This window comes from Podarcis gaigeae (assembly GCF_964106915.1).
Source record: "Podarcis gaigeae genome assembly, chromosome: 6".
Taxonomy (NCBI): domain Eukaryota; kingdom Metazoa; phylum Chordata; class Lepidosauria; order Squamata; family Lacertidae; genus Podarcis; species Podarcis gaigeae.
This window is the reverse complement of record NC_139682.1, coordinates 77,875,988-77,889,382: the sequence shown is the minus strand read 5'-3', so window position 1 is coordinate 77,889,382 and position 13,395 is coordinate 77,875,988. Positions and strand designations below refer to the sequence as shown.

Sequence of the window (13,395 nt, the reverse complement as noted above, 5' to 3'; positions counted from 1 at the left end):
TTGAACCAGCTTGGGCCTTTCTGTCTGAAAGGCATGGAAATAAATGATAGCTTAACAACTTCTGTGGGCAAAGTTTTTCTAGCACACAAGTACATGAATTCCCATAAATCTCCACTACGAAGTGACAATAAAAATGATGTTGTGGAAGGAAAAGGTTGCTGTCGCTGCTGATGGGACCACCAGTCCCTCACTGCAGCTCACGTCACCCACCACAGATGGTGAGAAAGCACACTTTTGAATGGGACCTAAGCCAGTGCTCAGTTGACATTGGGCTTGGTGCTGTATTTTGAACCTAAAAAGAGCCAGCACCCTGTTCTGGCAGTGGCTGACCAGATGCATGTGGGAAGCCTGCAAGCTGGACCGGAGAGCAGCAGCATTCTCCCCTACTGTGGTTCCCAGTAACTGATATTCAGAAGCATACTGGCTCCAATCCCAGCTTGGCTCCCATTCAAAAGTGCTGGAGACAGCAGTGTCAAACAACAGCCAATCAGGAAACAGGTCTGGGTTGAAAGTGGTGATGGTCTCTGGTGGTGCACAGACTGGTGACAGATTATATATGTTGCATGATGCTGAGGGCAGATTCCATTTTGCAGACCCTCCCACCCATCCATGGACAGTGGGTGGCCAGCCGGGGTGAACACAGGAGAAACCTGGAAGTATAGCATAGGGCCAGTCCATGCATTCTGATGCCACTATGAGGGCTTTTCAAAACAGCCTCTGATTAGCAATCTCAGCATTCAGTGCCTATACTATGTAGTGTGTAGTATGAAAGCACCCACTAGAAGTTGGCCAGCTAGTTGCAGCTAGTCGGTGGGATGGAAGTCACTGCTATGCTGGTATCATCCACATGGCGGAGGAGGAGGAGTTTGGACTTGATATCCCGCCTTTCACTCCCTTTAAGGAGTCTCAAAGCGGCTAACCATCTCCTTTCCCTTCCTCCCCCACAACAAACACTCTGTGAGGTGAGTGAGGCTGAGAGACTTCAAAGAGGTGTGACTGGCCCAAGGTCACCCAGCAGCTGCATGTGGATGAGCGGAGATGCGAACCCAGTTCACCAGATTACAAGTCCACCATTCTTAACCACTACACCACACTAACTCTCTTGGCGACTGCTCTATGCATTCTTGCTCTCCTTTAAAGAATGGCTACATGTGGGCTGTTTTAGATAGATGGGGGCTCTCTATGTGTGTGTGTTGGTGGCAAGCATTGTTTTATCAGGGAAACAAATGGCAGATCCATGTGAGCATTGCAACTTTTTATTCTTTTGAGGGATTCCAAAATTACTCCATCTTGCTCAGAAGTGCTTTAGGAAAGCAAAATCGAGGTGAGGACATTCCTCTCCCCGAGCTATAATTTAGCATCGACATGGATGGCGACAAAGGGGTCTTCGGCAGAGTTGCTGATCTGGAAATAAGCTGTACCATCGCCATTGACTTGGATTTTAATTCCACTGCAGCCATTGCCTTCCTTCTGCCCAGAAATGACGTCACAATAAGTGCCAGCAGGGAGGCCGGTTTGCAGAGTTTCAGACATGTTCCTGTTTTAAAAAGAGAGTCAAAAATAATGATAATGTAGTTAGCTATCCTTTATCATCAAGCTTTGCACGCTAAGCTACCTTGGTGGGTCCATTCTGCTATGCCGTTGCTAATAATAAAGTCAGATTTCAATTTGTCCCCATCCTTGCTTTTCTAAGGAGAAAACTGATGATGCTCAATTGCCCACTGCATCCTTCCTTCTATGGAAGATTCCGGGGTGCTTTGCAAGGCTGGTTTAAACATTATTGCTAGATTCTGTATAGCTCTAGGTGCCAGCTAGACTTCTCTGCTTTAAACACATGAGAAATCTCTTCCTACTTACCAGTCGTCATTATTAAAGACAATGAATCCTTTGTTGCCACGGCCAAATGCCACTTGATTGCTGTTATTGTCCCACCAGTTGGTAAATGGCTGTCCGTCCACAACATTGCGGAAAATCACCATGTTCCTTTGGAGGGGGAAAAATGGGTTCATTGGTAATTGATGTACTGTAGAACAGAGTCAAACATGCCAAAGTGCAATAAAGAGATAAGCATGATTAAGGGGACTGAAAGAGTGCTAATCTATGTGTTGGCTTGTAGCCATTAAGCCATGTGCACATTCCAACCTTATTTGACGCCATCGATGTTCGCAGACCCAGTCATTGCCACAGGTTGTGTCTGGATTAATGGTAACAGATTTGGTAGACCCATCCCCATTGCTCGGAGGTCCAACCCAGTCATTTATATCCTGGTTGACAAAGAATTGAGAAAACATAAATATTAGAGGTGAAAAATAATAACAAGACACATTTATTGGAACGTATAAACTAACCAAACTTGCAGGTTATCATATTTCTGGGAGGCAAAGGCCTGGTCTACACATGTAACATAATGAGTTGAGAAGCTGCTAGGGTCCCAATATGTTAGAATGGATGATGCCACTTCAGATGGAGGTTCATATCATGATATTCCCTAATACCCCTACCAGTAGAAAGTTAGCACAGAATAATAATAATAATAATAATAATAATAATAACAACAACAACAACAACAACAACAACAACTCTGGGCGGCTTCCAATCAAGTGTTAAAAACAATACAGCATTAAACATTAAAATCTTCCCCAAACAGGGATTCCTTCAGATGTCTTTTAAAAAGAAGATAGCTGCTTATTTCCTTCACATCTGAAGGGAGGGCGTTCCATAGGGCGGGTGCCACTACCAAGAACGCCCTCTGTCTGGTTCACAGAAAGCAACAGTCTTGGCTGTCACCTCAATAACTAATACACTAGGGCTTTTTCTTGGTTTGGATGAACTTTTACTGTCTGTTTCAGTCAGGGTTTTTGTTTTATGTGGAGGAACATTCAAAACTGATAGGCTGAAATAGTACAGTACTATCTGCCACCTTCCTTGACATTCTGCTGTATGCGCAAGACCACACACATGACTTGGTCAATCTCTAGGATGTGTAGGATTGTTGGTTCTGTGGAGCAAGGTGCATATTAATGATGCCGATGAGACTGAAGGACAGAGTTAGCACCTGCATTCCATAAGTAGTTCAAGTCAAATAAATAAAACCCAGTGGTAGACAGCATGGTTAGCCTGCACTGCTCACCTGACTTTCCTCCGGCTACATTTTTGGTGCATACCATCAGGTGAAAGAGCAAGGTTGGTGAGGTGCAGTTAGGCCGATGGAGTCTAATCTGGTGCTCTTGCCAGTCTGTTTGCACCACGTCAACCTTGCTACCACCTCAGCCTCCCCCCATCCTGGTGTGAAGCAGCAACGTTGCCAAAGGTAGGTCAGGTAAGCGTTGCAAGCCCACCATACCTTCTCTGCAAGTGTGCTTCAGAGTGCAGATGATTATTCGTCAGGGGCACCACATGCCCAATCATTACAAAGCAACCATACCAAAAGTGAAGTTAAGATAAATTAATTCTTTTTGGAGTATAACAGTGTAATCATAATCATGGGTAAAGGTAAAGGTAAAGGAACCCCTGACTGTTAGGTCCAGTCGCGGACGATTCTGGGGTTGCAGCCCTCATCTCACTTTACTGTCCGAGGGAGCCGGCGTACATCTTCCGGGTCATGTGGCCAGCATGACTAAGCTGCTTCTGGCAAACCAGAGCTGCGCACGGAAACGCCGTTTACCTTCCAGCTGGAGCAGTGCCTATTTATCTACTTGCACTTTGACGTGTTTTCAAACTGCTAGGTTGGCAGGAGCTGGGACCGAGCAACAGGAGTTCACCACATGGCAAGGGTTTGAACCGCCGACCTGCTGATCGGCAAGCCCTAGGCTCAGTGGTTTAGGCCACAGCGCCACCCGCATCCCAACCATGTGTAGTCAGAAATAAATCTCAATGAACTCAGTAGAAGTTACTCTCAAATCAATTGGATTATGCTTGTAGCCTTGAAAGATTTGAACCTCCCTGGGATATTCTTTCCTTCAACCATACCATTTCAATTTACTGAAAACTGAAATAGCCACCTATATAGAAGAAGAAGAGTTTGGATTTGATATCCCGCTTTATCACTACCCTAAGGAGTCTCAAAGCAGCTAACAATCTCCTTTTCCCTCCCCCCCCCCCACAACAAACACTCTGTGAGGTGAGTGAAGCTGAGAGACTTCAGAGAAGTGTGTCTGGCCCAAGGTCACCCAGCAGCTGCATGTGGAGGAGCGGGGACGTGAACCCGGTTTACCAGATTATGAGTCCACTGCTCTTAATCACTACACCACACTGGCTCTCAGAGCAGACCTCTTTGAAGATGTGGTACACATCTAGAAAAGTGGGGCGCACATCCTTTAAAACTAAATAATGAATGCCCATTGCCAATTTATTTAGGCTCTTTGTTATCACACAATAGAAACTGACCTTTCCATTCTCAAAGTATCTTGGCCAGCGGAAACTTGACATCACACGGGTGAAACCATATGGGTGAGCGAGCATGAAGCCGACTGCCATCTTGTATTGCCTGAAGATATATTTTAAGAAAATGAACATGAAAGGGAGGATCAGAAATTGAGATTTATATTTATTTCAGGGGTTGGGTGGGGAGGAGGAGCCAGTAAGGCTTCAAGTCCCAAAGTGTCCCTTACCTGGAATCCCAGAAAGTCAAAATGGCAGATCCACCAGCACCGTGCCCCCTCTGGTTATCATGATTGTCTACAAAGACAACGGCTTTGTCAGAAGGCATAAAACCCCAGCCTTCTCCCCAGTTCCTGAAGAAAAGAGAGAAAGGGCCAAATTTAGCTAAACACTGAATTTCAATATGTGCAAGGTTCTAAGCTTCGGTATTCAGTTTTGCTTTGAAGTATATAAAATTGAATTACTTTAAATAAGCCATCTTTTCTCCACTCCACTTGCGAATGACCGTTCCTAGTTTTGCACCATATTTGAATTCAGTTACCCGGCCATTTCCATAGTAGTCACTGGCTTTAATTGCCTCTCCACCCAAATCAATTACCTGTTGAGGGAAAAGAAGAAAAGTTATTATGATATAGCAACATATGAGTAGAAAATAAAATGGTTTTTCTACACTCAGAAATCAGCTCTACATCACAAATGTCTGTCCTTGCCGTCCTCTCAAGCTAGCCTTATATGCGCTTAATGGTTGTCTTCAACATAGCAGACAGTCAAAGTACCTCTTGGAAGATGAAAGGCCTTGTTCCTTCAGCAAACCAAGTTGTTCTCAGATTTTTCAGCTTGTCTAAGAATGCTTTCATGTCCCCAGGCCACATATGCTTGGAAGCATCAATTCGAAATCCTGCTACTCCAATGTCAATCAGATGGTTCATATACTCGGCAACCTTGGAGCGCACATAGTCCTTTTCGAGCGCAAGGTCGAGAAGGCTAACGAGGCGACAGTCGCGGACCTGTTTTGAAAGGTTGTTTTGAGAAATCAATTTCATAGAATCATAGAACTGTGGCGTTGGAAGGGACCACGAGGGCCGCCTAGGCCAATCCCCTACAATGCAGGAATCTTTTGCCCAACATGGGGCTCGAACCCACAACCCTGAGATTAAGTCTCATGCTGTACCAGCTGAGCTATCCCAGATGCCCAGTTTATCATTAGTGGGTTGGGTGTCACATTTAAACCAACTTCTCCTATGCAGAAAAGAATTGAAGAAGAGGAACTGCATAAGGATGATGAAGAGAAGAAATATGCAAGGGAAGAAAGGAGAAAGTGGGTAAAAAAAAATGAATGCAAGAGCTTCACCTGGTAAGGATCACCATAATTTTCAATCTCTCCACTTCCAGTTTTGCATTTCCAGTCGTTGAAATCCCAGCCGGAGTACGGGACAGCAGGGAAATCGTGGGTCTCTGAATTAAAATAGCTTCCACAAGTAGAGTGGGTGCCAGATCCAGCAGCAGCTCCACACATGTGGTTGACTACAGCGTCAACATAAATATATACCTGAGTACAGAAAAGGCATGACCAGGTTGTATTTATTATCATTGCTTCTTATTCTCTTCTAGGCATAATTCAAGGAGCTGGTTATATCCTATGAAGGCCCAACATACTTCCTCTCTTGGGTCCCTTCTCAAGCACTGAGTTCCATTGAGGATGCTCTCTTAATCATACCATCTGTGCTTAGTTACCAACTGAATGAAGAGAGATGTTCTTGGTGGCTGCCCTTCTCCCCAGTTACAGAACATTTTCCTGCTGCAGATTTCCTAAAGTATAAGCTTGAGGGCATTTTGGGATGGATCGTAGGACCTACCTGTTTGGGATGGCCTCGAGTGCTCAGAGTTAAGTTGGAGAATGGTGAGAAGTGTTATTAATGTAGGTGAAATATTAATTCTGTCTTGCAGGTGCTTGATCTGTTAACCACTCCACATCTTAAGGATGGGGTTGACTAGAAATCTCGGTAAATTAAAACAAATTAAAACAAATAAAACTTTGTGTCAGTGATGGAAGGTTTTCAAGCAGCACATTTCATGGGCCCATTCCTCTAGAGTCTGGGACATGCCTCTTTTATTTACTTTTAAAATATCTGCAGAGGAGGCATCGAACATGCATATAATAAGTGAGAAACACAATTTAAAATTCATTAAGGGGTCTGTTTTGACCTTGCAGTAACCCTAGAGTTTTCCCTCCTGCTCCTCCTTTGCAAAGTTACTGAAATGGCAATATTAGGTTCCAAGAGACAGCTGCCCATAATAAAAGAGCCTCATTATTTAGACCACACATGCTTATACAGCATTGTGTATAACTAACTTAACTAGAAGTTAAAGGAAAGGTAGTTTTCTATGTCTCCCAACATAGAGAACATGCACAGTAGCTCTTGGGGGGCTCCCAGGAACCACAGCAAATGCCATTTCCATGGTTTCTGACCTTTCTGGACATTCCCCATAGCTTTTTGTGGGACTGGATGATTTTGTATATGCTTGCAGGATCCTTGAAAGTTAAACTGTGAAGCCCTACATATGGCAGAGTTACCCCTCAAGTAACTAACTTTAGTTAGTTTGGGAAAGGCAAGGGGAGAGCAGACAGGGCTCTTGATCGCAGAGTGGTTCTAGATCCTGTTGCATTCTCAGAACTGATTCAGATTAGTGTTGCTTTTACATTTGATTAATTTAAGGGTGTCCAGGGGATGTCCTCCAAATTCATCCAACTAAAATGGGTCCATTCTGAATTGAGTTAGGCAGACTCCACCCATCCCTAGCTTGTTGGGGTGACAAGTGAATTTTACCAGCCATCTCCCTGGAATAATTGTCTCCCTAACTGAATACATGTCACTGGCATAGAACCATAGCTGATTTGATCTGAAGTTCCCCACTACAGGTATAGACAGGATTTCCAAACCACTTACTCCAACATTGTTGCATCTGGTCACCATGTCTTTAAATTCATTCTCATTTCCAGATCGTGAACATAGCTTGTAACTGATGGGCTGGTATCTTTCCCACCATGGCCTCCATGGATTTGTGATAACGAGGTTTTCATTTGGAGGGGAGATCTGTGAATTAAGAGATATTAAAACACCACACACCAATAAATACCATTTCAACAATTTAGTAGAGAGCTGATGGTGCTGCTTAAGTTATTGTGGGCTGTGGTTGACATAGCCAGAATATGTACAGACAATACAAAACAAGTGATGAGTAAATTCTCCTCAGAAAGCTTTCACAATCTTCCTCAGAGAGTCTTCAGAAGAACCAAATGTGAGAGGAACTGCCCCCAGCCCTCCCTGACAGCATCATTTCATCCAAAGCAACAGGGAGGCCTTGCAGGCATCTACTTGCTTGGAAATGACACTCATACAACAAAGTCAGGAGTGTCCTTTCCTTCTGGAATTCACAGGATTTTTAATGTTTCTATGCCCATGATTCAAATGAATTGAATGCTACAAATCCAAAGAATCCTGACAGAAAATGATTATGGCCAGAAACACCACTTCCTGCTAAGCAGAAGCCAGGGAAATCTCTCTTGGCTCCACTAGCAAGGTGTTCCTGCTGCCAATTCACCCATCCTTTCAGAAGGGAAACAGGAAAAACCAGGTTTCCAAAAGACTCCATGGATACAGAAGGTTCCATGTTGCATGTTGTAAAAGACAACAAAAACAGGCATGGAGTTACCTCTTGTGTTCTCTCTCCCTCCCTGATTTATATTGCCCTGAGGAGTAGAATGTTATCACTCTCCTATTGCACTGGACCACTCTGCTCTAATGGGGAAGTGTGAAAATATGTTCTTTATCACTTGGCTGGACAATAGCGATGTCTGGCTTACCAGCTAATTTTATATATTCCTTGCTAACTTAATTATTGGCAAAATTCTGGTCTTGTGACTTAGCAAGTCATAGAGTAGTTTTCATTATCCATTATCTCTATTAATATTAAAATAGTGTCTCATTGTTATGCATAGAAGAATCATTAAAGATCATGAAGCCCATAGCAAAATGCTTCCATCTTCTTTCCCCCACACCATTATTCATGGAGTGGTTTGCTTAACTCTAAACCAGACCTATAAATAAAGCCTTGGCCAAAATATTATTTGGGGTGTTTTTTCCTACCCCAAATTACATTGTTGGATGTTGCCAAGTTGGCTATGTGAACCGGTCCCACATTCCGAACAAATTTCAAAAGCTTCGGTTGTCACTTTGACATTGTATTTCAATAGTCTTATTGGTTCGGACACATTAATTAAACCAGGAGTAGCTAACGTCCTAACCTCCAGGTGGTGCTTGACTATAGTTCTCATCATCTTTGGCAAGGCTGTCTGGTGCTGGTATGAGTTAAGAGTCCAGCAAAATCTGGAGGTTATGACATGGAGTTCAAGGGTATCATATTGGCTACCCCTGAATTAAACCTTTAAGCATTAACTATATATTTGAGTCCTTCACCTTGGTCTGTTTCCAATGACTGGTCTAAGCACACTCCTGTAAGCATCTATTATTTCCAGTTGTTAGTTATATTGAAATCGCCACTTGTCTTTGGTCCAAATAAACTGTGACAAGCAAATATTGAATAGAAGTTGCCTACCTGGACTCCGCCAAATCCATTAGGTGCCAAATAACGCTCACATTCCAGAGCAATGTCAGCCCAACGCCATTCGAAGAGATGGACTATTGATGTCCTTCCGGGCTTTGTATTTGGGTTATACTGAGCCCAAGAAAGCTCAAAAGCAACTAGGAGAAGAAAGACCCTCATGTTGTCTTGGACAATTGCCGTTGTTGAGTGCTCTGCTTTGCCTTTCTATTTATATTCTTGCTGCAGATCAAAGTACACTTCAGTCGTGATGCATTCAACACAATTGGCTATATTTAATCAAAGGTCATTCCGTTTGGTGGTTTAAACAAAAGTAACAGGTGAAGATAACAGGCCAAATTCTCTGGCTAATAACTTCAAATCCACAGGATAAGGCTCCGTGTGATTATTCATGTCTGTGTTCGCAGCTAAATAGATTAGATAGTCCTGGGAACAGACATTCAGAGGCTGAATCCATGAACTTGTATGCACCGTGAAGAGTTTGCATGGACACACTCTCCTATTCCTTTCAACAGAAGGAGCCATTCCACACTTGCAAAGTGAATATTATTATGTGCATGGAGTATATTTTAATGGGAACCTATTAATTGGAATCAGTGTCATTGCAAATACTGTGAATAGTAGTAGACTCCTGATGTCCTCATGTTTTTTCACAACACACACAGGTTTCAACACAATGCCAATCAACCCTTTTCGTAGGTTACACCATTCAGAGCTTGTTACTTGTTGTCCATCATGGTGAATTCTTCTTTCTTTCTTTCTTTCTTTCTTTCTTTCTTTCTTTCTTTCTTTTACACTTGCCCTACTTCTCCAAGCTGCAAGATGTTGCAGGGCCACAATGCTTACCCAGATTTGGTTTACTTTAGAAGGAGGTGACCGTAGGCTTAAGGATGCTCATATTTATTTAACAACACAATAATGGACTTTTTTTCCCCTGTGGTGGCTCCCTGCTTGTGGAATGCTTTCTCCAGGGAGGATTGCCTGGCACCTTCATTAAATCATCATCATCATCATCATCATCATCATCATCATCATCATCATGTTGTACCCTGCCCATATGCAGCTACATTGGCACCAGGCAAAAACATTCCTCTTCTCCTAGACCCTTGGCTAATTAAACCATCTATGCCATGGGTAGGCAAACTAAGGCCCAGGGGCCGGATCCGGCCCAATCACCTTCTCAATCCGGCCCGCGGTCTGGGAATCAGCGTGTTTTTACATGAGTAGAATGTGTGTTTTTATTTAAAATGCATCTCTGGGTTATTTGTGGGGCCTGCCTGGTGTTTTTACATGAGTAGAATGTGTGTTTTTATTTAAAATGCATCTCTGGGTTATTTGTGGGGCCTGCCTGGTGTTTTTACATGAGTAGAATGTGTGTTTTTATTTAAAATGCATCTCTGGGTTATTTGTGGGGCATAGGAATTCATTCATTATTTTTTTTTCCTTCCAAAATATAGTTCGGCTCCCCACAAGGTCTGAGGGACAGTGGACCAGCCCCCTGCTGAAAAAGTTTGCTGACCCCCGATCTATGCCATTCTATACTGCGGTGTGGTATTGTTTTTGTTTGTTATTATGGTATGTATTTTTGTGGTTTTATATTGTAACCCACCCTATGGTCTTTGGACAAAGGGCAGTATAGAAATATAATTAATCAAGTAATTAATAATTGGGGTGGCATGCCCTATTAGCATATGCATTCAGTGATACAGCAACCAAAAGTTATAGGCATTGCAACCTCACTTCCATATAATCAATTGCTCCCTATAGTCAAGACCTAACACTTCTGTACCTAAGCAAGTTGTATGTCAACTGTATTAAACAAGATGTGTCACAAATACCCATAAGAGAAGTGTCCCAGTCTGCCCTGGGTTCCAAGGATTGTATTGGTGTTGAACATTCAAATTAGGAGTCTGCAGAAATAGAGGCTCTTTGAAAACTCCTGTTATATTCCACAGAGTATAAAAAAGTACATTGTATGAGAAGCATAACCTACAATTACAAAGGGTGGTACATGACTAAGGCTGCTTACACACAATACCTTTAAAACACATCTCCCCTCTCAAAGAATTCTGGGCTCTTTTGTTTGTTAAGGGTGAAGAGAATTGTTACTCTGTGAGGGGTAAACTACAGTGCCCAGAATTCTTTGATTTGAAAAATGTGCTTCGGATATTTTGCTCAAACTAGACCCAGTGAGATTAACAAGCATGACTTCACTAGATCCATTAATTTTAGAGGGTTTGCTCTGAGGAAAACCTAGCTGATTACTACCCATAGCCACAAAGTCTAGTACTTTCCTAAACAGCAATTCCCAACACACACACACACACACACACACAAACATTCCCAGAGAGACAGACATCTTCATATTTACCAGTTTTGTTGAATAACCAGAAGATTCTGATAAGTGAATGATAGGTTTAAAGGTAATTTTTCAGCAACAGATGACTTCAGATTCATATCTCCTTGATTATATTAACCTCTCTGAAAGCTTAGAATACACTTGCATTTCAAAGTTACCCTTAAGAGATTAGAAGAAAGATTAAGAACTGTCTGCACCAGTGGCTAAACAGCTTCCTAGTAACATTTTATTTTATGACTTCATTGTTGCCTGTTTCTTAGAAATATTGAGTAAAGAAAAAGGAAGAACTTAGCCAAGCTAGTATTGTTAATATATTAACAAGACAAGATAAGCATGTACTGAAGATATCTCAGGAGCTTCAAAGCAGTAGTACTGAGAGTCACTGGCAGTGTTCTGTTATAAACCTGAGTGGAAACTCATTAAGAAGAGCTGATATGTACCGGTATGTCTGTGGTTCTCAAACTTCCCAGCCCCCTGCAGAGCATTGAAAATCGCTGAAAGTCTTGGTGGACCACTTAATGATTTCTCTGCCTATTTCAGCAATAGCAATGAGCTGTGCTAAATGCTGTGTGATCTTTAATTATATTTCTAATGCTTCTTCTACATTTTATGTGTTTTGTATCTCATATCTTAATTTTATTTCAGTTTTAATTCCGTAGAATACAGTAGAAACTACAATAATAAATAGACAATGCAAGATAAGAAATAAAAGAGGCAATCAAAATACAATTAAAAAACGGTATGGTCATTTAATGCACCCACTGTACTCATACTCTCCATGAAATAGAGACAGCCCCTTCAACATTTCTTCTATGAAAATAGGGACATCCTACCATACCCTCCAACATTTCTCTGATGAAAATAGGGACATTCTAAGGAAAAGCAGGACATTCCAGGATCAAATCAGAAGGCAGGACAGCTGTAAATCCGGGACTGTCCCTGGAAAATGGGGACACTTGGAGGCTCTGTTCTTCACAGACACACCATGGACCACCTGAATGCAGCTCACAGATCACTGGTGGTCCATGGATCTCTGTTTGGGAACCCCTGATACAGATAATAAATTCAGGAATTATGTCCTGGAGAGCAAGGATACTGAGAGAAAGGTCTCTTGGTATACTAGACAGATCCTACGGAGCAGATGACTTGCTCCAACAGATTTCTGATTCCAAACTCTGCCTCCTTCCCAAGGAGTGGAGAGACTTAAAGGGACAGCCCTCTGTCCCAGAACCAAGCACTAGTTCCAACTGGGTTTATTGCCTGGGGGGGGTGGCAAGGGGAAGCAGGAGACTCCTGGTCAAGAGAGCTCTGGCCTCTAAAGAGGTTGCAGAAGGGTCACATTCTCTTCTGGAGGCCACATTCAGAACCTCCAGGTGTCTCTAATTTCCAGGGAGTGTCCCGATTTACAGAGGCCATCCCGATTTCTGATTTGATCCCAGAATGTCCCACTTAAAGGTAAAGGGACCCTCACCATTCGGTCCAGTCGTGGCCGACTCTGGGATTGCGGCGCTCATCTCGCTTTATTGGCCAAGGGAGCCAGCGTACAGCTTCCGGGTCATGTGGCCAGCATGACTAAGCTGCTTCTGGCGAACCAGAGCAACGCACGGAAACGCCGTTTACCTTCCTGCCGGAGCGATACCTATTTATCTACTTGCACTTTGACATGCTTTCAAACTGCTAGATTGGCAGGAGCTGGGACCGAGCAACAGGAGCTCATCCCACTTAGGACGTCCCTATTTTTATTGGAGAAATGTTGGAGAGTGTGGAGTTATGCGGCCCACGAGGCAAGGAGATAAGTAACTATACAACCTTGTATAGGTAAGTTATGTAATGTTTAATGTTTTATGATGTTTTTATATATGATGGAAGCCATCCAGAGTGGATGTCAGTCAGATGGGTGGGGTATAAATAATAAAACTGTCGTCATTGAATAGGACATCCCTGTTTACATTGGAGAAATACTGGAGAGTATGCACATGCCAGGGCTGGGCAAGGCCAGTGACAAAAGTGGGTGGAACAGTTTATGTCAATTT

General features: G+C 42.9%; 1 protein-coding gene across 1 annotated transcript; it reads right to left on the bottom strand.

Annotated features, from left to right (window-relative positions):
- Window positions 1–1,240: 1,240 nt before the first annotated feature.
- On the bottom strand, window positions 1,241–9,491 carry LOC310846593 (pancreatic alpha-amylase). Its single transcript, XM_083743465.1, has 10 exons — window positions 8,998–9,491; window positions 7,329–7,475; window positions 5,732–5,929; window positions 5,157–5,387; window positions 4,845–4,978; window positions 4,611–4,733; window positions 4,387–4,486; window positions 2,143–2,264; window positions 1,858–1,983; window positions 1,241–1,537 (listed from the first exon to the last, which is right to left on the bottom strand). The coding sequence occupies exons 1-10, from the start codon at window positions 9,163–9,165 to the stop codon at window positions 1,348–1,350; spliced, it is 1,539 nt and encodes a 512-aa protein (XP_083599591.1). The 5' UTR covers window positions 9,166–9,491; the 3' UTR covers window positions 1,241–1,347.
- Window positions 9,492–13,395: the final 3,904 nt, after the last annotated feature.